At 52.1% G+C, this 23,384-nt stretch overlaps 1 protein-coding gene across 10 annotated transcripts in view; it reads left to right on the top strand.

Moving 5' to 3' along the window:
- Nucleotides 1-23,384, top strand: part of SPTB (spectrin beta, erythrocytic) — a 124,630-nt gene that overhangs the window by 76,398 nt on the left and 24,848 nt on the right. For all 10 annotated transcript variants that reach the window (XM_059914425.1, XM_059914421.1, XM_059914420.1 and 7 more), the window contains 14 exons: nucleotides 290-477; nucleotides 2,579-2,696; nucleotides 3,792-3,950; nucleotides 4,849-5,151; nucleotides 5,869-6,019; nucleotides 6,987-7,857; nucleotides 8,922-9,059; nucleotides 13,528-14,284; nucleotides 14,750-14,952; nucleotides 15,046-15,136; nucleotides 16,620-16,766; nucleotides 18,141-18,404; nucleotides 18,785-18,991; nucleotides 19,434-19,523. In XM_059914425.1, the coding sequence (XP_059770408.1) occupies nucleotides 290-477; nucleotides 2,579-2,696; nucleotides 3,792-3,950; nucleotides 4,849-5,151; nucleotides 5,869-6,019; nucleotides 6,987-7,857; nucleotides 8,922-9,059; nucleotides 13,528-14,284; nucleotides 14,750-14,952; nucleotides 15,046-15,136; nucleotides 16,620-16,766; nucleotides 18,141-18,404; nucleotides 18,785-18,991; nucleotides 19,434-19,523 (3,687 nt within the window). The remainder of the gene's footprint in view (nucleotides 1-289; nucleotides 478-2,578; nucleotides 2,697-3,791; nucleotides 3,951-4,848; nucleotides 5,152-5,868; nucleotides 6,020-6,986; nucleotides 7,858-8,921; nucleotides 9,060-13,527; nucleotides 14,285-14,749; nucleotides 14,953-15,045; nucleotides 15,137-16,619; nucleotides 16,767-18,140; nucleotides 18,405-18,784; nucleotides 18,992-19,433; nucleotides 19,524-23,384) is intronic.

Raw genomic sequence — 23,384 nt, 5'->3', positions numbered from 1 at the left:
CTCTCTGGCGGCTGGATTGGAAAGCACAGACAGCTTTCCAGTCTTTTACAGGGTTAGGGAGGGGGGGAGCTGCTCCCGATCCCAAGCACAGCCAGGTCCCTCCTGACGTTGCCGGCGCACTTCCAGTCCGGCCCCCTGCTCAGCAGTGGTCTTGGGCTCAGGGAACAAACCCAACGTAAACGCTCCAGGGCTCGCGAGGAGGAGGACCACCTCGATTGTGGTCCCCGTGGGCATCCTCATTGGTGTCCTCGCCCTTCTGACAAGGACGAGTCACAAGGTGATTCCCTAGGTAATTGACCACGCCATTGAGACCGAGAAGATGATTGAAAAGTACAGCGGGCTGGCCTCAGACCTGCTCACCTGGATCGAGCAGACCATCACTGTCCTGAACAGCCGCAAGTTCGCCAACTCCCTGACCGGTGTCCAGCAGCAGCTGCAGGCCTTCAGTACCTACCGCACCGTGGAGAAGCCGCCCAAGTAAGGGCCTGGGCACTCGGGAGGGCGGGCACCACGGCCGAGAAACCACCTCCAGAAGGTTGGAGGGCCTGGAGAAGGAATCCGGGAGGTGGCTCCTGGAGGTTAGAGAGCTGCCCATCTGTCACCTACTTCATCCAGTTTTGTCTCCCTGCTCCCAAGCCATCAGCCTACAGGCAGTGGGCATTGAGTAACCCCTGACTCATAGACAAAGAAATACTTCCCCAGATCCCTGAAGGGGAGCAGCAGTGAAATCTCAGACTTCAGAGTCTCTTTAAAGAAGGTGCTGGGAAGTTCCTCTCTCTTCTGTGCACTGAGCTGCGGGTTTGTTCTTTGGTAATGACCTCTGCATCCACAGCCCCAGAGCTCTCCACGTGAGGCCTTGTTGATCATCAAGCACATCCTTCTTTCTCTCCCATCTGTCACTGCTCATCCATTAGCAGAGCACTTAGTCTGCCTCTCGGGACCTCTGCTCCACTCCAGCGTGTGCAGGGCCTACGTGCACATATGCACATGCAAACACAACTGTGCACATGCGTGCACGCACACACCCACACAGACACGGGCCATTCCAGCTCGCCCGCCCTTAGCTTGGCCAGCTCCCCAGAAACAGATTTCTAGCTCATCAGTGGTACCCTCTGCCTTGTTCCTCCCCCGCTCATTCATTCATGACTGGCAAACAGGGAAAGGCGAGACACGGAGTCTAGAATGTACTACAAACAAGTATCTGATTTCTGGCCTGACACTAGCCCACTTTTAAAGTCCTAAATCCAATACAGATAACATGCCCCATGAGTCTACCAGGCACTGCACACCGGGGTAGCATCTCCTGGCTACGTAGACAGTGCTCAAGGCCACAGCCCTCCTGCAGTGCCTGTGAGCAGGCAGATGAATTAGGCTGGCCTCAGGGTGGGGACCTTGCTTACCAGCTGACCTTTGACTACTGCGAGGTGGAGGTAGAAGTGGGTAAATACTTGGCTACGGGCAGAAATGGGAAAGTACCCAGTTACCTGGAGCTTGGACCCTGGGTTCCAGAAATCCATCCTGCTGCCAGTTCTCACCTCCTACACCTAAGGTCCTCCCGGAGCCTAGCCTTTCCTCCCCTCTCAGAAGCATCTGGGCTTTTGCATCGTTGTCAGGAGAGCTGACTTACTAGTACTCAGGTGAAAGTTGCTCTCGGTGCGATATGTTCTTACGTGGATAATGCTGCTTCCACATAAGAACATACATGGTTTTATTGACTCACTCAGCAAAAAACTGAGTAAAGAACTAGTCAAAAGCCTTCAACTGTTTGCAGAACAGGGAAGAGTTTCTTTGTATGGATTGGTAAAACTTGATACCTATAGGAATTACCAGAACAGTCCAGTTAGCCATTCCTCCATGGAAGCAAATGACAAGCAAACGCTGCAGTAGTTGTTTTCTCTGGTTAATGTTGCAAAGACTCAACCCCTATTAGATCTCAGTTGGCGAGTATGATAGATCGATAGATCTTTTAACAGGTAAGTAAGCCTATGTAGATCCTCTTTACTTTTTTAAGAGAAATGTGTTTGCTATCCAAGCTCCAAGACGCCAGGGTTCCATGTTCACTTAAAAAAGAACAACTGGGGCTTCCCTGGTGGCGCAGTGGTTGAGAATCTGCCTGCTAATGCAGGGGACACAGGTTTGAGCCCTGGTCTGGGAAGATCCCACATGCTGCAGAGCAACTAGGCCCGTGAGCCACAACTACTGAGCCTGCGCATCTGGAGCCTGTGCTCCGCAACGAAAGGCAACGATAGTGAGGCCCGCGCACCGTGATGAAGAGTGGCCCCCACTTGCCGCAGCTAGAGGAAGCCCTCGCACAGAAACGAAGACCCAACGCAGCCATAAATAAATAAATAAATAATAATTTAAAAAAAAAAAAAAAAAAAAAGAACAACTGGCTGGGACTCCCCTGGTGGTCCAGTGGTTAAGACTCCGCGCTTCCAATGCAGGGGACGCGGGTTCGATCCTTGGTCAGGGAACTAAGATCCCACATGCCGCATGGCCGACCAGAAAATTAGAAGAAAAAAAAAAACTGGCTGTGGGAATCTCGACACTCATCTCCCTACCTCTTTTTTCTTGACAGGTTTCAGGAGAAGGGGAATCTAGAAGTCCTACTTTTTACCATCCAGTCACGGATGAGAGCCAACAATCAGAAAGTGTACACGCCCCATGATGGGAAACTCGTGTCCGACATCAACCGGGTACAGCAACGTTTTCCATTTCACGTTGCCAGCGTGTTGATTGAGCTCCTGATCAGGGCCCAGGGAATGGTCCCTGGACAGGGTTAAACCAAGCCACTTTCTGTGGTGTTATTAATGACACACCTGGCACCTACTGAGGGTGCTATCTGAGCCTAGCCCTGAGGGGTCAGACTCCACCCACCAAGCATCCATTCAGCCCCCTGTGCAGGGGTGGAGGGAAGGTCAAGATAGGTGAAGGGGATGTACTAGGTATAAAATAAATAATATACAAGGATTTAATGCACAGCACAGGGAATATAGCCCATATTTTATAACAACTTTATATGGAGTATAATCTATAAAAATATTGAATCACTGTTATACACCTGAAACTAATACAACATTGTAATTCAACTATACTTCCATTTAAAAAATTAAAAAAGAAAAAGAGGCAGTTGCTACACATTTCCAGCTCAAAGTTGCTGTAAGAATGGGGATGCAGCGGGTTTGCCAGTGGGTTGAGTGAGCTCCTCATAAGGGCACATGTAATGGTCCCAGGACAGGGTTAAGCCAAGCCACGTCCTGTGGTGTTATTAATGACACACCTGGCTGTTGAGGGTGCTAAGTCTAGCCCTGAGAGGTCAGACTCTACCCACGGTCCACCGGTTCAGCCCCCTGTTCAGACACCCAGAGTCCATTTTTTTAGAGCCAGTTTTATAGTCTATTCTCTGTAGAACCTTGAGGTTTTTTGGAGAATACTGACTACTTTCAACAGAAGGGAAATGCCTTATGACATTTCGGAGGTTTGGAGGCCTACCACCACCTGGAAGTTCCAGTGGAAAAGAGGTAGCCATTTAGCCAACAGGAGTTTACTGAGCACCCACAGAGGCAAATAACACTGTACTAAACCAAGAGTCTGAGGCAGATTTAGGAGGAGAGGGAACTGGGGGGTCATGACCAGTGCTCCCTGAATCTTTCGTCTGCCCAGACAGGAAAGCCGAAAGGCTGTCACTGAGCTTTAATCTAGGCTCTGCCTAGATTCCTAAAATCGCTCAGTGTTGGGTGAAAGAGTCGGGACCCCCAAATCCCAAGAGCTCTCCCCTGCCCCTCGTGCAGGCCTGGGAAAGCCTGGAGGAAGCTGAGTACCGGCGGGAGCTGGCTCTGAGGGAGGAGCTCATCCGGCAGGAGAAGCTAGAGCAGTTGGCCCGGCGCTTTGACCGAAAGGCTGCCATGAGAGAGACGTGGCTCAATGAAAACCAGCGGCTTGTGGCCCAGGTAAAGGGGGCCGCACTTGGGGTTGCAGGAGAGGGGGAGCTTTCCAGAGCCCCCAGTAGACAGCAGGGCTGGAGCCCACGCTGGTCTCTCGGCGGCGGCAGCAGGATAAGCCTCTCCACAGGTCTTGCAGCCCTGCTCCCTCTGACTGGGTGGATCAAGATTCACATCCGAAAAGGAACTCTCCCAGATTGACAAAACCTCATTTTTAGGAAAGAGCCACACAATCCAAAAATGGCCCCAAAAGTTGTCTCACGTGAGCCAGTGGCATCACCTGGAACCAGAGTTCAGGCTGACATTTCAGTGGTCCTCCGGGGATGTGATGAAGGCAGTGCACCTCGTATGTGTGAGACGTGCCCCTTGGACTCTGGCCTCTGGGGCTGTGTCACATTTCACTGGCTGAAAATTGACCCCGGGACTGATTCTCCATGAGAGCATCTGTTCCTTCCCACTTGGAGCTTGGAATCAAATTTCCCCTTTCATCCAGAAAGGGGAAAGCAAGCATTCTGAGAGAATCGGAGAGTGTGCATGCACCCCAGATAGCATGGGGGTAAACATGGTTTCCTAGTGAGAAGCCCCTTCCTGCCCAGAATCGGGCAGGTCCGCGCAAGGCAAGGTGGTGAGTGCCAGCAGGTGGTGAAGGGGCTCTGTTAGTAATATTCACCCAGTGTTACCCACAAGGATGGCACAGTGAGTAAAATCACAAGCTTCTTGTAAAGGTTCATTTAGTCTTTGGAACTTGGCTCTGATAAGATAGGCTGAAAAAGATGGCAGAAGTAACTCGTTGGGAAAGGGCTTTCCCGTCCAGCAGTTGTTCCGAAGGGACCCGCTGTTTCTCTGCGTTTGGGGACCAGCCAAGGGGAGCCTGACTGAGCTGCCTGTTTTCCTCCCTGGGGGACAGGATAACTTCGGGTACGACCTGGCAGCTGTGGAGGCCGCCAAGAAGAAGCACGAGGCCATTGAGACGGACACAGCTGCCTACGAGGAGCGGGTGAGGGCCCTGGAGGACCTGGCCCAGGAGCTGGAGCGGGAGAATTACCACGACCAGAAGCGCATCACGGCCCGCAAGGACAACGTCCTGCGCCTGTGGAACTACCTGCAGGAGCTGCTGCAGTCCCGGCGCCAGAGGCTTGAGAAGACGCTGGCCCTGCAGAAGCTCTTCCAGGACATGCTGCACAGCATCGACTGGATGGACGAGATCAAGGTGGGCTCAGACACCCCCATCCCCCGCCCCCGTGTCCGCCTGGGGCTTCAGCACCCGCCCTGCAATGGGAGTGTGCTTCCATAGGCACCTCCCAGTCCCACCTCCCTGAGTCAGAGTGGAGAATCTGAGGCAGCACAGCGTCGGGCTGCATCCGCCTCTCAACGGCTTAGCTCACACTGCTCCAGCGCAGATCTTCTGTATTCCCCGTGATCAAGAAATCTGGGGTTCATAGTAGCACAGGTGCCAACCTGCAGGGCCTAGGAGACACAGACATCCATCAGGAGCCTGGAGAATCAGGCTCTGGGTAATCACGATTTGACTCTGGTGGGAACCCAGACCTCCCGGCACAGAGCCACCAAGAAGTCTGTCTCCTCTCCCTCTACCGCAGTGGCTCTCAACTGAGGATGCACATCAGACTGACCACGGAGCTTTCTAAAAATACACATGCCCAGGCCCCAAGTCAGGGACACACATAGGAGATTGAGTGTAGGGCTTGAGCTCCTGAATGGTGCTCCCTGAATGATTTTAATGGGCACCCCCAGTGGGAACTCCTGCTCTGTAGCTGCTTTCCCGCTGAGCAGCAGCCGTTTTCCAGCTGCATCTGACTCATCCTGGTCCCAACACGCCACGAACGCTCCCTTCAGAGGGGTCTTCTCCTAACGTGTGGGTTTCTTCACCTCTCTTCGCTCCCTCTACCTTATCTGTCCTCTTTGCCAGGCTCACCTCTTGTCTGCCGAGTTCGGGAAGCACTTGTTGGAGGTCGAGGACTTGTTACAAAAGCACAAGTTGATGGAGGCTGACATCGCCATCCAAGGGGACAAAGTGAAGGCCATCACCACAGCCACTCTTCAGTTCACTGAGGAGCCAGGTGAGGCCACAGGTGTTTTCCTGTTGAGGCCTCTGGCTCAGCACTCCAGCACCCCAGCTTGGATAAATCTAGTTGTAGAATTCTGCCTCTTTCATCAACTAATGGTGCAAGAAAGAAGTTTGAGGGATAGCAAAATTCTCCAGAGGGCAGGCAACTGCTTTGGCCATCTATAATCAGAAGGGTTTATAAGAACCACGAAGGCACCCTCCATCTTTCATTCTCTCTGCTAGTTCAAGTTATGGCAGAGACAATTTAGGTTTATAGCTTCTGGTCTTAGATAGGTGACCCCCACTGCCTCTTTGAAGAATCATCTTGAAATTTGTGCCTGGTTCTTTTTTTTTTTTTTTTTTTTAAATAGTACTGTATGAACATGGAGGTGAGATCTTTTTTTTTTTTTTTTTTAATTTATTTTTGGGTGTGTTGGGTCTTTGTTTCTGTGCGAGGGCTTTCTCTAGTTGCGGCGAGCGGGGGCCACTCTTCATCGCAGTGCGTGGGCCTCTCACTGTTGCGGCCTCTCTTGTTGCAGAGCACAGGCTCCAGACGCACAGGCTCAGTAGTTGTGGCTCACGGGCTTAGTTGCTCTGTGGCATGTGGGATCTTCCCAGACCAGGGCTCGAACCCATGTCCCCTGCATTGGCAGGCAGATTCTCAACCACTGCGCCACCAGGGAACCCCCCTGTGCCTGGTTCTTTTTTAAAATAATTTTACATTGTGCATTTCTACTGAGAGTTGACCCAACTTTTAACCTCTCCTATTCCTGAAGTTTTAGTGGGAATTCATTAAAAAGAACTAATTAAAAGCCTGTCCTCTAAGCAACTGGAAACTAGGATCCCCTGCGTCCAATCCCAAAGCCCCAGTGAGATGGCAGGTTCTAGGTGACATGGTCCTAGCCTGGCACCTGATCTGAAGGTTGCCCTTCAGATGAAGCCCTTACCCTTTTTGTCCTCCCTCCTCCCATTCCTCCCAGGGTACCAGCCTTGCGACCCCCAGGTCATCCGGGACCGTGTCAGCCACCTGGAGCAGTGCTTCGAGGAGCTGAGCAACACGGCAGCCGGACGCAAGGCCCAGCTGGAGCAGTCCAAGCGGCTCTGGAAGTTCTTCTGGGAGATGGATGAGGCCGAGAGCTGGATCAAGGAGAAGGAGCAGATTTACTCCTCCCTGGACTATGGCAAGGACCTGACCAGCGTGCTCATCCTGCAGCGCAAGCACAAGGCCTTCGAGGACGAGCTGCGCGGGCTGGACGCCCACCTGGACCAGATCTTCCAGGAGGCTGAGGGCATGGTGGCACGCAAGCAGTTCGGGCACCCGCAGATCGAGGCCCAGATCAAGGAGGTGTCTGCCCAGTGGAACCAGCTGAAGGAGCTGGCTGCCTTCCGCAAGAAGAACCTCCAGGACGCTGAGAACTTCTTTCAGTTCCAGGGCGATGCGGACGATCTGAAGGCCTGGCTGCAAGATGCCCACCGGCTGCTCTCGGGAGAAGATGTGGGGCAGGATGAAGGGGCCACACAGGCCCTGGGGAAGAAGCACAAGGACTTTCTGGAGGAGCTAGAGGAGAGCCACGGGGTGATGGAGCATCTGGAACAGCAGGCCCAGGGGTTCCCCCAAGAGTTTCTGGATTCCCCAGATGTGACCAACCGGCTGCAGACCCTCCGGGATCTCTACCAGCAGGTGGTGGCCCAAGCGGACATACGTCGGCAGAGGCTGCAGGATGCCCTGGACCTGTACACGGTGTTTGGGGAGACAGATGCCTGTGAACTGTGGATGGGCGAGAAGGGGAAGTGGCTGGCCCAGATGGACATCCCAGACACGCTGGAGGACCTGGAGGTCGTGCAGCACAGGTCAGGGCCGGCCCTCCCCTCTAGCCTCCCCCTACGCAGTCTGTGCTCCTAGTGCTGGAACAGCCTCCAGATCAACAAAGGTCTCTTTGAGAGGCCATAGGATGCCCTTGATCACAGAGGCCAGGCACTGAGAGTCACGAGTTCTAATCTGGCTCTGTGGCGCTTGGTACTTCACCCCCTGGGACCTTCCTCAAAATAAGACAAAGGGGTTCTTTCTGGTCCAGGTGTTGGAGGACTTTTCAGCTACAGCAGCCTTTGTTCAAATGAATGGTATATGGAACCCCTGACATATAACACAGTGGAAAGTGGAGTGGTTGTGGTGAAGGGGGCGCGAGAGGCTGGACCCCACAAGCTCTAGCTTTCTTTGGCAGTCCCTAAACCACAGAACCCCGAGGGGCCACAGAGACCAGTTTGTAAATCACCAGTCTGCAAGGCCACTCTCATTTCCATTATTCCGATTCCATCAGCACTCTGGCATGGGAGGGCGTGCCCCCCAGTCTGTGTGGCATCCCATCATCCTGAGTACAGAATCCAAGGAGCTGAGGAAAAGAAGTCACTCCTCAATCATGCCAAGGTGGTCCCACGCCGATGCTGGAGGGACCTGGGCTCTTATCTCAGAAGAGTCAGCTTTCATAACCACACAGTGACCCTCCCCTCGGCAGCTCTGCCTTCTCCTACCCAGGGACTGAGCACCTGGCTGGGGAGGTATCCTTCAGGTCCAGGTGTCAAGGCAGTGGAATTAGGGTCCATGAGCAGCAGCTGGGGCATTGGAGGCATGGCAGGTAGTCTCTGTGGCGAATAACACCTCCTACACCTCATTTTCCCATAAACCTCTCTGTTTAGCCAATTGTCTTATAAGTAACCAGTTCTCTCCCAGCCTGACCCAGGAAATGCTAAACCATGAAACTGGACCCATGAACCAGAAAATAGGGTGTGTCAGCACACCTTTCTCCCCTCTTACCTGGTCAATGTATTTAGGAGATGGAAGGAGAAAGCAAGAGCTACACTTTCTGGAGACCGGCCACTGCTGCCTTACCAATCCTCATTTTCTCTGTCCACATCAGGTTTGATATCCTGGACCAGGAGATGAAGACTTTGATGGCTCAGATTGATGGCGTGAACCTTGCTGCCAACAGCCTGGTAGAGAGTAGCCACCCACGCAGTGGGGAAGTGAAGAAGTGCCAGGACCACCTGAATACCAGGTGGGGTGTGGGTAGGGCTTGGGGCTAGGGGCTTCTTTTCCTGACACCTGACACAGCCTTGGGGGTGTGGCCCAGAAGTCAGGATGCCTGCTATGCACTGCCAGGTTTGTACCCTCAGAGCTCTTGCCTCGCTCAGCCAAAGTCTCCTTCTGACGCTGGAGCTTTAGCAGCAAGGAGGAGAGACCTGTGTGGTGACCAGCCCAGGGAGGGAGAGAGACCTGTTCACAGAGCTGTGAATGTTGTGCCTGGGGCGGGCATGTGCTGAGTGATGGAGCGAATGTCCTGAGTGCATCCATAGTTAGAATCAGGCCATGTGGTACTCATGTCACATTTCCCCGGACGTTCTTAGGCAGGGAAGATTGCTTTCTGAGAGCTCTTAAGTACTGTGCATTAAAAAAAGCTCCTGCTTGCACCAAAATGTCGCATTGGTAATGAGACTGGTTTGAATGAAGAGGAGAATTAGCAGGAAGCCTTGCGCACACTTCGTGGCCAGAACAAAAAACAGGCCCTAAGGAGCCTTTGGAGAGGGGCTGCTTTCAGTACAGGGTGTAATTGCCACGAGTTCCTTGAGGGTCTCTGAGGACAGAGCATGCGCCTGTGTTCTGTTTGTTACCCTGGGTCCTACACGCACAGTGGGACGTGTTCACCATCTCCCCACTACCCCGGTCCCTCTCCCCACACTTGTGCCTGAGCCCTGCTCTGCCCGAGGCAACCTGGGAGGTGGGGTTGGGGAAGACTCAGCTGTAAAGAAAAGGAGCAGCACAGTGGGGGCTTAAGAGGAGGCACGGGGTGACTTTGGAGCCACTAGATTATCTCAGCATCCAAAGAAGGGGACTGTAGTCCAGGAGGGTCCTCTGTAATCTAAGGTTTATGCAGAGGAGGAGCATGCCTCCTTGTTCTTCTTTAGGTTTGGAGGTAACGGGATGCGTGTGCGTGCATGTATGTGTGTGCATGTGCACGACACACAGGAAGAACTTGTCAGCTAGTACATCTGCTGCTTTGATGAGTTATAGTCAGAGAATGATCTCACAGACCTCTAAGCCATACACCATCCTAAGTGGAACACACCAAGATACTTGTCATCCTCAGGTGAGAGAGAACCCGAGGTGTGAAAAGGTAAAATGGTTTTCCATGACATCTGAGTGTTGAAAGGTACCTGAGCCGTGTACCCCAGACAGCCTGCATCCTGCACAAACATTCCAAGCATAGGGAGCTCGCCCCGTCCCCGTGTAGCCCATCCCATTTGGGAGCAGCCCCTTTTGGGTAGAAAGTTTGATCTCATCGTGAGTGGAAATCTGCCTCCTTGAAATTCGGGCTCTGCCCGTTAGAGATAACGAAACTTACCCTGATTCTTCTTCCACATGATAGCTCTTCAAGTATTTTTAAAGACAGTTGTCATTCTTCACCCCATCCACAGTCCTGCCTCCAAGTCGCTGCTGTTCTCTCTACAGAATGCATCCTCCTCCAACTACGTAGTCTAAATCATGCTTGTTTTTAGGCGAGTCCAGGTTCCTCTCCTTCCCAGTTTCCAGGATGAAAAAGTATCTTTCCCTCCCTTGACTGGCTTAGAGCTTCACATTCTACCTTGTATTATAATTACTTTTGTCCTGAAGAACTTTTCTACTAGACTGTAAGCGAATAAAGAGCAGTATCTTTATATATTGTCCACAGTGCTCTGAGCGCCAAGCATTTTGCTGTCTGAGGTTCCCTCTGTTCAGAATATTCTTTTCCCCAATATCCACTTGCCTTAGTCCCTTGCTCAGATCTCAGCTCACGTGTCAGCTTCTTGGATCAGCTCACACTGTCCACCCCATTCAAAGTATCACTACCTCCTTCCCATCCAGCTCCTCTGCCTCGATCTTGTTATCTTGCTTTCGTTTTTTCCATTGTACTTGTCACCACCTGATGGATTAAAGACTTATTTGTCTCTGCCCACTCGAATGAGAGCACTTTGCTTTGTTCGTTGCTACATGCCCAGAGCCTTGAACGGGGCCTGGCACAAGGCACTTGGTAGTTGTGTGATATAACACAGTGAATGAGTGAGCGGGGACAAAACTGAAATATCTTCTGCCAGGCTTGGCACCTATGAGTCATTCAAACACTTACTGAATGTGTGATTACCTCCCACCACATGCATTCTAGTTGACCAACATTTTCTTAACAATCTTGGGCCCAGGACCAAACCTGGACTCCTGACATGGTCTGGCCAGTGCTGCCTAGAACAGTTCTATCAACTGCCTCCCTTTTGGACATGGTGCAGTGGAGGGGAAGGTGGGTTTCGGAGGCAGACTAGACCCAAACCTCACCCTGTCCCCTGTGTGGGCTCTGCCTGGTGGCTGCAGTGAGGCCACACTAGGAAAAGTCTGGAAAATCGCCGTGGAGCCACTTGCCCAGGGGCACCACCAGACCCTCTCCTGTGGCTTCTGGACGGAGCCAGGAGATCTCACAGCCCTGGAGTGCCTCGCTATCCTTTCACAGTGGTTTCAGACCACCTTGGAGGAAATCTTCTGCTCCCTTCCCTTGAGGTCCAACCTCAGCAGCATCTGTGCACCAGGCACAGAACTACCCAGAGTTGAGGGACTTCACGTCTGGACTCTCCCTCCTCTCCTTCCTGGAATTCTCGATCCTTCCTCTGGGCTCTTTCTCCTCTCTCTCTCTCTCTCTCTCTCTCTCTCTCTCTCTCTCTCTCTCTCTCTCTCTCTCGGAATTCCCGATCCTTCCCGGCCCATCTCCCACTTCTGTTTGCAGTGCTGTCTTCCACCCCCAGACTAGCGGCCACGGTCACCCTAGGAACGCCCGCAGTGTGCTCTGCCCAGCCCATCTGCCTCCTGCCTCCACCTCCATCCCCCGGTGCTGGGACTGCAAAGCTGAGCGAGATACTCGGGGCCCCATCCTTAAATAGATCACTCCCGTGGAGGCACTGGAGGTTTGCCCGTTGACATACAGCTCAGATGACCACCATGAGATTGCTATTATCCCTCCTCACAGCTCCCTTAGTCCTCTCTGCCTGGTATGCGCTATGTACGTAGTATTTTATACTATCGTTTTTTGGTGAGTTTGTCTTAATTTCTCTCTAAACCATACACTCCGTGGAGCAAAGTCTAGCTATGACTATATCCTCCCAAAGGCTAACATAATGCTTATACATTGTGGATATTCAAGAGAGTTAGGCTCAATTAACGAATGTGTGTTCAGTATACTCTCGTGTGCATCTAGATCACGGTGATGCAGGATGAGTAAACCTGGGTCCGTGGGAGGTGTCCCTGGTGGTCTGGGCCCAGGCTAATGGGCAGCTCTTTAGAAGAAGCTTACTGTGGGCTGCAGACCAACCCCAGGACATCTATCTGACATCTGCACCCTCCCCAGTTTCATTCCAGATTGCACATGAAGGTTAAGATGATGTTTTAATTATAATCCCAGCTTCTCCTTCCCCCTTCCTCTTCCTTTTCCTTCTCTTCACCAGGACTCTTTTGTTTTAGAACCATGGTGGCTTTTCTTAGGCCCTGGGCACTTGGAACCTGATCTTAGGCATCTGTGTGCTTCCTCTGGGGAGCTGGGACCCTATGTCCTAAAGCATTCTTGAGGTTGATAATGGGAGGTTTCTAATTATTTTCATTACAGGTATACCTTGGAGATATTGTGGGTTCAGTTGCAGATCACCCCAATAAAGCAAATAGCAAAATAAAGCGAGTCACACAAATTTGGGGGGTTTCCCAGTGCATATAAAAGTTGTTTACAGTATACTGTAGTCTATTAAGTGTGCAACAGCATGATGCCTAGAAAAACAATGTACATACCTTAATTTAAAACTACTTTATCGCTAAAAAATGCTAGTCATCATCTGAGCTTTCAATGAGTCATAATCTTTTTGCAATAGTAACATCAAAGATCACTGCCCACAAATCACCATACAAATATAATAATGCAAAAGTTTGATATTGCAATACCTACCAAAAAGTAGTACAGAGACATGAGGTGAGCAAATGTTGTTGGAAAAATGCCAGTGATAGATTTTTCAACAAAAGGTCGCTACAGACCTTCAATTTGTAAACAACAAAAACAAAAAAACCCTGTAATATCTGTGAAGCACAGTAAAGCAAAGCACGATAAAACAAGGTATGCTTATAGCTTTCAAACTCTGGGGAAACTGTACGTTTGCCTGAAATTCAACTGCATATAGAGCTTACGTACAGAGCATCATGTTCCTTTACCGATGGTTGGAATAACATCACAGCTCACCTCCTGCTGTTGGAAAGCTCTGATTGGCAGTTATGTTGTCTTGAGTAAAATTGGATAAATGTATTTGACACATGACAGCTGGTTGGATAGATGACTTTTTTCAGCGTGCAAGGCCTGTCAGGGGAGACTCTGGAAGGGAAATCTGGTGTCCCTTCCAAATCTGGAAGGGACACCCTGTGGGAAGCGTTAAGGAAGAGGGTGTCTCTGTGTCCCCCGCCTCCCCCGGCAGGTGGCAGGAATTCCAGACCGTGGTGTTGGAACGGCGGGAGGCTGTGGACTCGGCCCTCCGGGTGCACAGCTACTGCGTGGACTGCGAGGAGACCAGCAAGTGGGTGGTGGACAAGACGAAGGTGGTGGAGTCTACAAGGGACCTGGGCCGCGACCTGGCGGGCGTCATCGCCATCCAGCGCAAGTTGTCGGGGCTGGAGCGTGACGTGGTCGCCATCCATGCCCGCGTGGACGCCCTGGAGCAGGAGTCGCGGCGGCTGATGGAGTCACACCCTGAGCTGAAGAAGGACATTGGCCAGCGGCAGGCGTACGTGGAGGAGCTGTGGCAGGCCCTGCAGCAAGCCCTGAAGAGCCAGGAGGCCTCGCTGGGGGAAGCCAGCCAGCTGCAGGCCTTCCTGCAGGATCTGGAGGCCTTCCAGGCCTGGCTGTCCACGGCCCAGAAGGATGTGGCCTCCAAGGACATGCCCGAGTCCCTCCCAGAGGCCGAGCAGCTCCTGCAGCAGCACGCGGCCATCAAGGACGACATTGACAGGCACCAGAAGAGCTACGAGCAGGTCAAGACATCCGGAGAGAAGGTGATCCGTGGCCAGACGGACCCGGAGTACCTGCTCCTGGGCCAGCGGCTGGCTGGCCTGGATAAGGGCTGGGATGCCCTGCACCGGATGTGTGAGAGCCGCAGCCACGCCCTCACCCAGTGCCTCGGCTTCCAGGAGTTCCAGAAAGATGCCAAGCAGGCTGAAGCCATCCTCAGCAACCAGGTAGGGCGAGGCGTTCAGGGCCAGGCGCAGGGGGCATCTCTCAGGGCAACAGGGAATTTATGTCGTAAGTCGGCAACAGTGCTACAGGGCTCAGGGACCAATTTATGCTTTGCTTGGACTCTCTCTAGCCACTAGTTCGGGGAGCGGTCCTCTTCGTTCCTTATCATGTGCCCTTTCCAGCCCTGTGTCCCAGACTACGTCTTGTTCCTGGGCCAGTTAGAGGCTAGAGAAGTGAATTTTTCCCTGGGTGGTTACCCTTCCATGTGGCTTTAGGCACCCTGTTGATCAGGTGCCCCCCGAGTGGGGGTGGGGAACAAGACCGAGGGAGCTTCTTCCTTGCACAGCTCCAGGGGGTGCCATTCATGCTGTAACGTGCACGGCTGCACACGGTGCTCCTGGCTGGCAGGTGCCCTCCCCGCCTCCTCAGCTTGTCTTCATGCCTGTTCTGGAAACTTGCTTCAACAGGAATATACTCTGGCTCACTTGGAGCCCCCAGACTCCCTAGAAGCTGCAGAGGCCAGGATCCGGAAGTTTGAGGAATTCTTGGTGTCTATGGAGAACAACCGGGATAAGGTTTTGAGTCCTGTGGACTCTGGAAACCAGCTGGTAGCTGAAGGGAACCTCTACTCAGACAAGATCAAGGAGAAGGTGCAGCTGATTGAGGACAGGTACCCTCCGCCCCTAGGGTAGCCACGGGGCCAGGTAGGGTGGTGGTACAGCGCTCAGCACCATCGTGACTGTGGCTCCGGCTTCCCTTCCAGGCACAGGAAGAATGACGAGAAGGCCCAGGAGGCCTCGGTCCTTCTGAGAGACAACCTGGAGCTCCAGAACTTCCTGCAGAACTGCCAGGAGGTGAGGCTCCAGCCAGGCTGGCCACTTTGCAGGAGATTCCTTCTAGAAGCAGAGTGTCCTAGAGGTGGGAAGTCCTTTCTAACTCAGGAGTCTGGATTCCATAAGTGGGGAGCTCTGGGCACTTGACAGCTTAAGTCCTTCATCCTCTAGAATCTTTGGTTCCACAAATTTTTTTTCAAATCTGTAAAGATATCTTCTAATTTGTCAAGTCCAGGGCAGGCTTTCTCAAAAAGTGGCCTGAGGACTATCTGTATTAGAGTCACCTAGGGCCCTGGTCAGGGTCGGCCTGAAAGTCACGTGACCTGTGCATTCATACGGAGCCCCGTGCTTACAAGGGCCCCATGCTTAGTTTAATGCTCTCCTGTTGCCATCTTGAAATTCTTTTTTTTTTTTTTTTTTATAGTTTTCCTTTAGCAGATTCTACTTTCAAAAAAAAATTTTTTTTTACATCTTTCTTGGAGTATAATTGCTTTACAGTGTTGTGTTAGTTTCTGCTGTATAACAAAGTGAATCAGCTATATGTATACATATATCCCCATATCCCCTCCCTCTCGCGCCTCCCTCCCACCCTCCCTATCCCACCCCTCTAGGTGGTCACAGAGCACTGAGAAATTCTTAATAATTTTGAACATGTCCATTTTGCGCCAGGCCCTGCAAATTATGGAGCCAGTCTTGGCTCTGGTTAGATGCAGACTCCTGGGCCCCACTTGGGCCCAGATGAATCAGAACTTAGGGGGTGAGAAAGAACAGCATTCTCAACCAAGCTTCTGGTTGGAGAACTGCTGACTCAGAAGGTCCTCACTCAGCCTGGGGAGAGCTGTGCAGGAAGGTCTTTAACCTGCACTCCTGGGTCCTTCCGTGAACAGTACTTCCATGTGGAATGGGGCTTTCCCTGACTTCTTTCTTGCTTCCATCCTCATACCCCTTTCCTCTCAACCCAAATGACTTTGTCTTCACCCACCTCTGCCCTTGGTACCACCCAGGCTTGGTATGGTGCCAGGACATCTTGGAAACATCAGAGTCTCATCACAGTTCTTCCTTCATTGTTAATTATAGGATCTGCCCTTGGCTTTTTCCTCAGAGAACATTTTCTCCATGTTTATTAATGATTTCTCCCCCTACTGCCAAAGGGTGGATTTATCCATCCATTCAGTAAACACTTGTTGAGTTCCTGCAATAGGCCAGGGCCTGTCCTCGGTCCTGGAAATGTGGAGAGAAGTATAAATATACCTGGTGTCATACTGCACACACTCTAGAGGGGAAGACACAGTAGTGCCTGTATTTTAGCCCTGAGACAACGCAGGTTAAGTTTCCTGTGCTGGGAGTTAGGGATCCAGAGTTGGAGGGGAGTACTCTGCTGTGTTCCTACTTCCTCCCCTTGGCCCTCTTCTTCCGCAGCCAGAGGTGGGCGGCAGTCCTGCCCTGAGCCCCTGGCCAAAGAAGGACACTCGGGGACCATTGAACCCACTCTTTCTGCCCACAGCTCACTCTCTGGATCAATGACAAGCTGCTGACATCTCAGGATGTCTCCTATGATGACGCTCGAAACCTTCACAACAAATGGCTGAAGCACCAGGCGTTCGTGGCAGAGCTGGCTTCCCACCAGGGGTGGCTAGAGAACATTGACGCAGTGAGTAGAGCGAGCATTTGGGCTCTCTGCTCGGAATGCTTCCCTGAGCAGCGCTTCACGCAGGGCATGGACGCTGGCACGCAGCTTGCTGGACGGTGTAGAACCTGGACGTGAAAAACTTCTCCAAATACTAGTTAAACCTTCAGAGCTCCTGATACGTCCAGTCTTATAAAGCCTGGTCAGAATGGGTGCCTCCTCTGGGTCACCTGAGTCTGGGGACAGTCCAGGACACTGAGGACACAGAGTCAGAGCCTCAGCTTTCAGTGCCAGGACGGCAGTAACCTCTGTCTGCCTTCCATCATCCACACCAGGGCCCCGCGCTGTCCTGCCCAGGGGCAGAGGAATATGTGAGATGAGCAGAATGGGCCAGGGACTACTGACCCTCACTGTTTGGATGGGCAGAACCACCAGGGAGTGGTCATTCATACCAAGGGTCCCCTCTGTGACAAGCTTGCCCAGGGGCCCAAGTCAAAATGTGGCTGGAGTTAGATCTGGGAATAGAAAGGGAGGTACCTCTGCCCCCACCCCCCTGCTGTGGCTATCTGGAGAAAGCGGGCCTAGGGGCCACACAAGGCTGTGTCCATAGTGGCTAAGGGTGCAGGCTTCGAGCCGGGCTGACTCCTCAACCTCCCTGCGCCTCAGTTTCTTCATCTGTAAAATGAGGATAATAACAGTACCTACCCGAGGGAGTTGTGAGCATTAAAGCACTTAGAATATTACTTGGCAATTATTAGGCACTCAATAAATATTAACTAATATTAGCAAGTATGTATTCCTAGGCCCAAATCATCTCATACTGTAACCTTCCGAAAAAGATGCATTTATGTGGGTGAAAACCAGATAAGACAAACTCAGCAACTAAAAGATATCACTGAAGGTCAGTGCACAGCTTCTGGCAAGACAATTAAGAGAGGGTGAAGGAATTCCCTGGCAGTCCTGTGGTTAGGACTCTGCCCTTTCACTGCTGAGGGCCCAGGTTCAATCCCTGGTCTAGGAGCTAAGATCCCGCAAGCTGTGTGGCACGATAAATAAACAAACAAACTCACAGGGAGGTTTCCATGGTTGTTGTACCTGGGTGGATCTTGAATCTTTTTATATTTTTAAATTAAAAAAAAAAATTTTAGTACTAGCTGGTTCTTGTCTGCAGCTCCCCGTGCTACAGTCTCCCTGAGTCATTTGCCGCAGACACGCTCTCCCTGTCCCACCTTCTACTGCAAATAACTCTGGGGGTGCAGAGTCTTTCAGCCGAGCCTCACCCGAATTCTAGGCAGATGCTTTGCCTCACTGACCTCCCCTCGGTTAGCCCTTTGCAACCACCTGGAACAAGGCGGCTCTCCAAGGTCAGAGGGTGAACTCTCCTCCTTCCCCACACAGGAAGGAAAGCAGCTGATGGAGGAGAAGCCCCAGTTTGCGGCCCTGGTGTCCCAGAGGCTGGAAGCCTTGCACCGGCTCTGGGATGAGCTTCAGGCCACCACACAGGAGACGGCCCAGCACCTCTCAGCCGCCAGGAGCTCTGACCTGCGCTCGCAGACCCACGCCGACCTCAACAAGTGGATCAGGGCCATGGAGGACCAGCTACGGTCGGACGACCTGGGCAAGGACCTGACCAGCGTCAACAGGATGCTGGCTAAGCTGAAGGCAAGTGAGCAGGTTGTAGACTGAGGGTGTTGGAATGGAGGGGGTCTTGGAAGCAAATCTGCAACCTGAAAGGGAGTACCCTCCTGTGCCCTTAGCTGGGCTGGCTTTCATCAGGTCTCCCAGTTCACAGCCCAGCTCCTACCCTTTTGCAATGGGTAAGACAGGGAGGGATCCAGACAGGGTAATAAAAGTGTGCATGAGAAGTATAGGACAGACACTCAGAGGGGCAAAAGATGAGGTGGGGGCAATCCAAGGAGACTTCTTAGGGGAGGCTGAGCTCAAACCAGGCCTTTGAGGATGGGCGGGATTTGCACGATGAAGTGGACGAGGGGCTGCCCAGGTGCCAGGGCTGGTGCCGACGCTGTCCCCTTGTGCCGCAGCGTGTGGAGGACCAAGTGAACGTGCGGAAGGTGGAGCTGGAGGAGCTGTTTGCCCAGATGCCCTCGCTGGGAGAGGAGGCAGGGCATGAAGACTTGAGCATCGAGAAGCGGTTCCTGGACCTTCTGGAGCCCTTGGGGAGGAGGAAGAAGCAGCTGGAATCATCCAGAGCCAAGCTGCAGATCAGCCGGGACTTAGAGGATGAGACGGTGGGTGGGCCGCAGCTCCCCCCCTCCCCCAGCGGCTGAGCCGGCAGCTGTCATCGGGATAGCTGGCTGCGGCCCAGGCCAGTTCTCGGTAGCAGACGTCTGGTCATCTCACTGCCTTGTCTCATAGGGTGGTCGTGATGACTACGTTAAACGTCAGTGTAAGCCAGTGCCTTTTGAATGGTAGCTCGCTCGTGGACTTTGGGGCCAGGCAGACTTGGGCTCGAGATCCAGCTACGTTGCCTTCCCTCCAAGTGACCAGGCGCAAGTTATTTGGAACCTCAGTTCAAAATATCAAAATGCCCCCATTTTACAAAACCCTGATGGGGTGTTGGGAAGAGCTGGGGAGACCCAGTAAGCAGAGCTCTGTCTGGCCCACGGTGAGTGATGGGGAAAGGGTGGCTGTGATTGTCGTCAGCTGTCCCCTGCCTTCTGGTCTCCGCAGCTCTGGGTGGAGGAGAGGCTGCCTCTGGCCCAGTCGACCGACTATGGCACGAACCTGCAAACTGTGCAGCTGTTCATGAAGAAGAACCAGGTGAGTCCTGCCACCTCGTCAGTCCCACCTGCCCCACGGAGGAAGCCCCAGCCCTGATCTGCACAAGGTCCCCAGCAGCAGATAACAGATTATTGTTCTTTTTTTAAAAAATTTATTTTATTTATTTATTTATTTTTGGCTGTGTTGGGTCTTCGTTGCTGTGCACAGGCTTTCTCTAGTTGCAGTGAGCGGGGGCTACTCTTCGTTGCGGTGCGCAGGCTTCTCATTGCAGTGGCTTCTCTTGTTGTGGAGCATGGGCTCTAGGTGTGCAGGCTTCAGTAGCTGTGGCATGCAGGCTCAGTAGTTGTGGCTCACGGGCTCTAGAGCGCAAGCTCAGTAGTTGTGGCGCATGGGCTTAGTTGCTCCACGGCATGTGGGATCTTCCCGGACCAGGGCTCGAACCTGTGTCCCCTGCATTGGCAGGCAGATTCTTAACCACTGCACCACCAGGGAAGCCCCAGGTTATTGTTCTTGTTGATAGCTACAGGGTCCCCAGTCTGTGTTTGTATTCTCATAGTAGAAGGAGCAGCTTTGGTGATGGCAGAGAGAATTCTGGGAGGACCAAAGAGTGGGGCGGAGGTGAATGGGGCTGGGGGGGTCCAGGTGCTTTGGGATTTGGGGCCATTCAGACCTATCAGGGCACAGGTGCATGCAGGACCTGGAGGCCCTGGCCTGGGGTTTCATGTGCTTTACAGCTTCTGTATTCTGTGACCTCCCTGAGAGGAGGCTCTTACCTCCTGGCGTCTCTCCCATCACTGCCTTGTCCCTCTTCCAGGGCTAAGCTTGGCCTATTGAGTCTCCTCCGGGTAAGTAGGCCCCTGTTCTCTGGACACATGAGGATATTTGTGGGGCTGCAACGCCATGAGGAAGCCGCTAAACTTGGACTCTGAGCCATTGGAGCAAACATCCATTGGCTGTTCTGCTTTCTCAGGCTGGATTGGGAATCTCTGCGGCCCTGGTCAGAATCCTGGAAGTGAGCAGATGCACTGCCTCTGTGTCAGGGCTGCAGGGGAAGCCTGCGTCCTCCAGGAAGGCCAGCTGCATGGGGTCATGGTCTGGCCACGTGGTCTAGCCAGGGGCTGGCCGTACCCCTGCTCTTGGGCAGAGAGTCCCTCCTGCCTGGTCTGCTCTCTGGCTCAGGAAGTGGGGGCAGCCGCAACCTTGAGCAAGGAGAGTCTGGGAACTTATCCCAGAGAAGAGCAGTGTGTCCCAGAGTGCCAGTCGGCACTGCAGCTCACTGGGGAAGGAAGGTCATGGCAGACAGTACGTCGTTCCCCCCAGATATCAGCAGCCAACATCTGCTCACAGAACCCAGCAACTGTGCAAAGGCCTGAATGAATTATATTCAAAGAAGTTCCTTAAAAGCTCCCTCGAACGCTTTGCTTCTAGTTGGCATGATCAAATCACAGAGGTTCCGGTGGCAACACGTAGGGACTTGAATTAGAAGGTGGTGGAGGCGGGGGCTCTGCTAACATCACACCCTCCAGTTAAAGTGGGGAAGACTGGTAGAAGACTATTCTCGGGGCCTCAGCTTCCTCAACTATAAATCGAGCCAACTCTAGTCCTTCCGGTACTCAAGACTTTAGCCTCAATAAGTGTTCTTGCCAAATGATTTTCAACTCCCCTGGCTGAAGGTTGCTATTTCAGGAGAAGGGCAAGACTAATATGGATGGGGTTCCCCTTAACAAGAAGGGAAAGATAATCTCTTGGGAGAGCACGGCTGCCCCAGTAAAGACTCTTTTAGGCTAGCCTTGCTAAAGCCGAAATCCCATTTTATCATTTCTTCTACTGCAGTGGTCAGTGTGCATCAGACTCACCCGGAGGGCTTGTTAAAACACAGTTGACCAGGCTCCACCCTAGATTTACTGCATCAAACTCTGGGAGCAGAGCCTGATAATTTGCATTTCCATCAAGATCCTAGGCGATGCTGATGCTGCTGGCCTGGAACCCCACTTTGAGAACCACCACTTTAATGGCTGTCATTGCAACTAGAACAGAACCTGCAAGGTGCCACACGAAGGGTTCTCAACTCTGGCTGCACATTAGAATCACCTGGGGGAACCTAAAAACATACGAGTGCCCAGGTCCCACCTCAGATCAATTAATAAGGATCTCTGGGGATGGGGCCCTGGCTGTGTTTGTTTTCCCCGATGACTCAACCTGCAACCAGGGTTGAGAACCACTGTCCTGCCTGGTCTGGCCCCTGCCTCCTCCTGAATCTCCTCCGAATCTCCTCCCTTTATCACTTTCGCCCTCCTTCACAGTATTCTAGCTTGCCTGGCCCTTTGGACCGTCCAGGCTTGCTTCCACCCCAGGGACTTTCTTGGCACTCGCTCTTCCCTCCTGCCAGCAACACGCATCCCCCAGATCTTTGTGGGGTTGCCGTCTCCTCATCATTCATGTCTTATTCAGATGTCATCTGCACAGAAAACCCTTCCTGACTCCCCCAGTTAAAGTGGCCACCACCACACCTTGGAAGACAATCCTCATCTCAGTGGTGTCTGTTCCTCATAGCACCTGTTATCTACATTCATTCATTTATTTACATGCTTATCATTTCCTCTTCTAGAGTGTAAGCTTTATGAGGGCAGGGGTTTTGTTTATCTTGTTCCCATACTGTCCCTAGAACCTAGAACAGGGCCTGATACATCAGAAATAATAACTATGGGTTGAATGAATGAAGTCAGGGAAGAAGATGTCCTAAGTAAGCATACTGCACAGGAGCCTAGAAAGGAATTGCTTAAAAGGAGAGAAAGAAATACCTTTTTAGGGTATAAGATCTCAGGGAGAGGTTGTAAGATCTCAAAGAAAGTAAAGAGGCAAGCAGAGCTGACATCACGGGTTGTTTGAATACAATTGCAGAGACCACGGGAAATTGTCAGAATCGAGATTCTGAGCATCATGTGTAAAGATGCATTTCAGCAAGTTAGGTGACTTGTGGGTATTGCTAGTTCTATGTGTTTTAAATGCTGACGGTCATAGCACAGCCTGTGTGTACTGCTCTTACCCCCCGCCCTCTAGACAGTTTTCAAGGCCATGGGAAATTGTAAAAAGGGAGGAGATGGGGGGTAAGGAGCCAAAAGCCCACATGCAAGGAGCAACCAGGCTGGGGCCTCTAGGACCCAGAAAGCGAGTGGCAACATGTCACGGCCCCCTGAAGATAAAGGTGACCAGAGTGGGAAGAAAATGCCATTTTGGTGACCAAAGGCTCAAGCAGGAAATAATACAAAGCTCACAAATGATTTGAGAAATAGAAACAGGGGAAAACAAAACGAAATCCTAAACTCTGAACAAGGAGCAACTGTCAACTACTGTTCTATACAGAGTAAAAAAGCTGCTAAAATCAGATCTCAAAAGGCCATTTAAGAATCGTTTTCCTGGGGCTTCCCTGGTGGCGCAGTGGTTAACAATCTGCCTGCCAATGCAGGGGACACGGGTTCGAGCCCTGGTCCGGGAAGATCCCACATGCCACGGAGCAACTAAGCCCGTGCGCCACAACGACTGAGCCTGCGCTCTAGAGGCCGTGAGCCACAACTACTGAAGCCTGCATGCCACAACTACTGAAGCCCACGTGCCTAGAGCCCGTGCTCTGCAACAAGAGAAGCCACCACAATGAGAAGCCCGTGCACTGCAACGAAGAGTAGCCCCCGCTCGCCGCAACCAGAGAAAGCCTGCGTGCAGCAACAAAGACCCAACGCAGCCAAAAATAAAATAAATAAAATAAACAAATGTATAAATAAAAATTAAAAAAAAAGATCTTTAAAAAAATATAAAAAAAAAAAAAAAAAAAAAAGAATCGTTTTCCTCTCCTCCACCATGTACAGCTAAGAAATCAAGCTCTGCTGAAACAGGAAGTGTAGG

Source organism: Balaenoptera ricei, chromosome 2, assembly GCF_028023285.1.
Source record: "Balaenoptera ricei isolate mBalRic1 chromosome 2, mBalRic1.hap2, whole genome shotgun sequence".
NCBI lineage: Eukaryota > Metazoa > Chordata > Mammalia > Artiodactyla > Balaenopteridae > Balaenoptera > Balaenoptera ricei.
The sequence above is the reverse complement of the archived record's forward strand: the minus strand, read 5'-3'. Positions and strand labels throughout refer to the sequence as shown.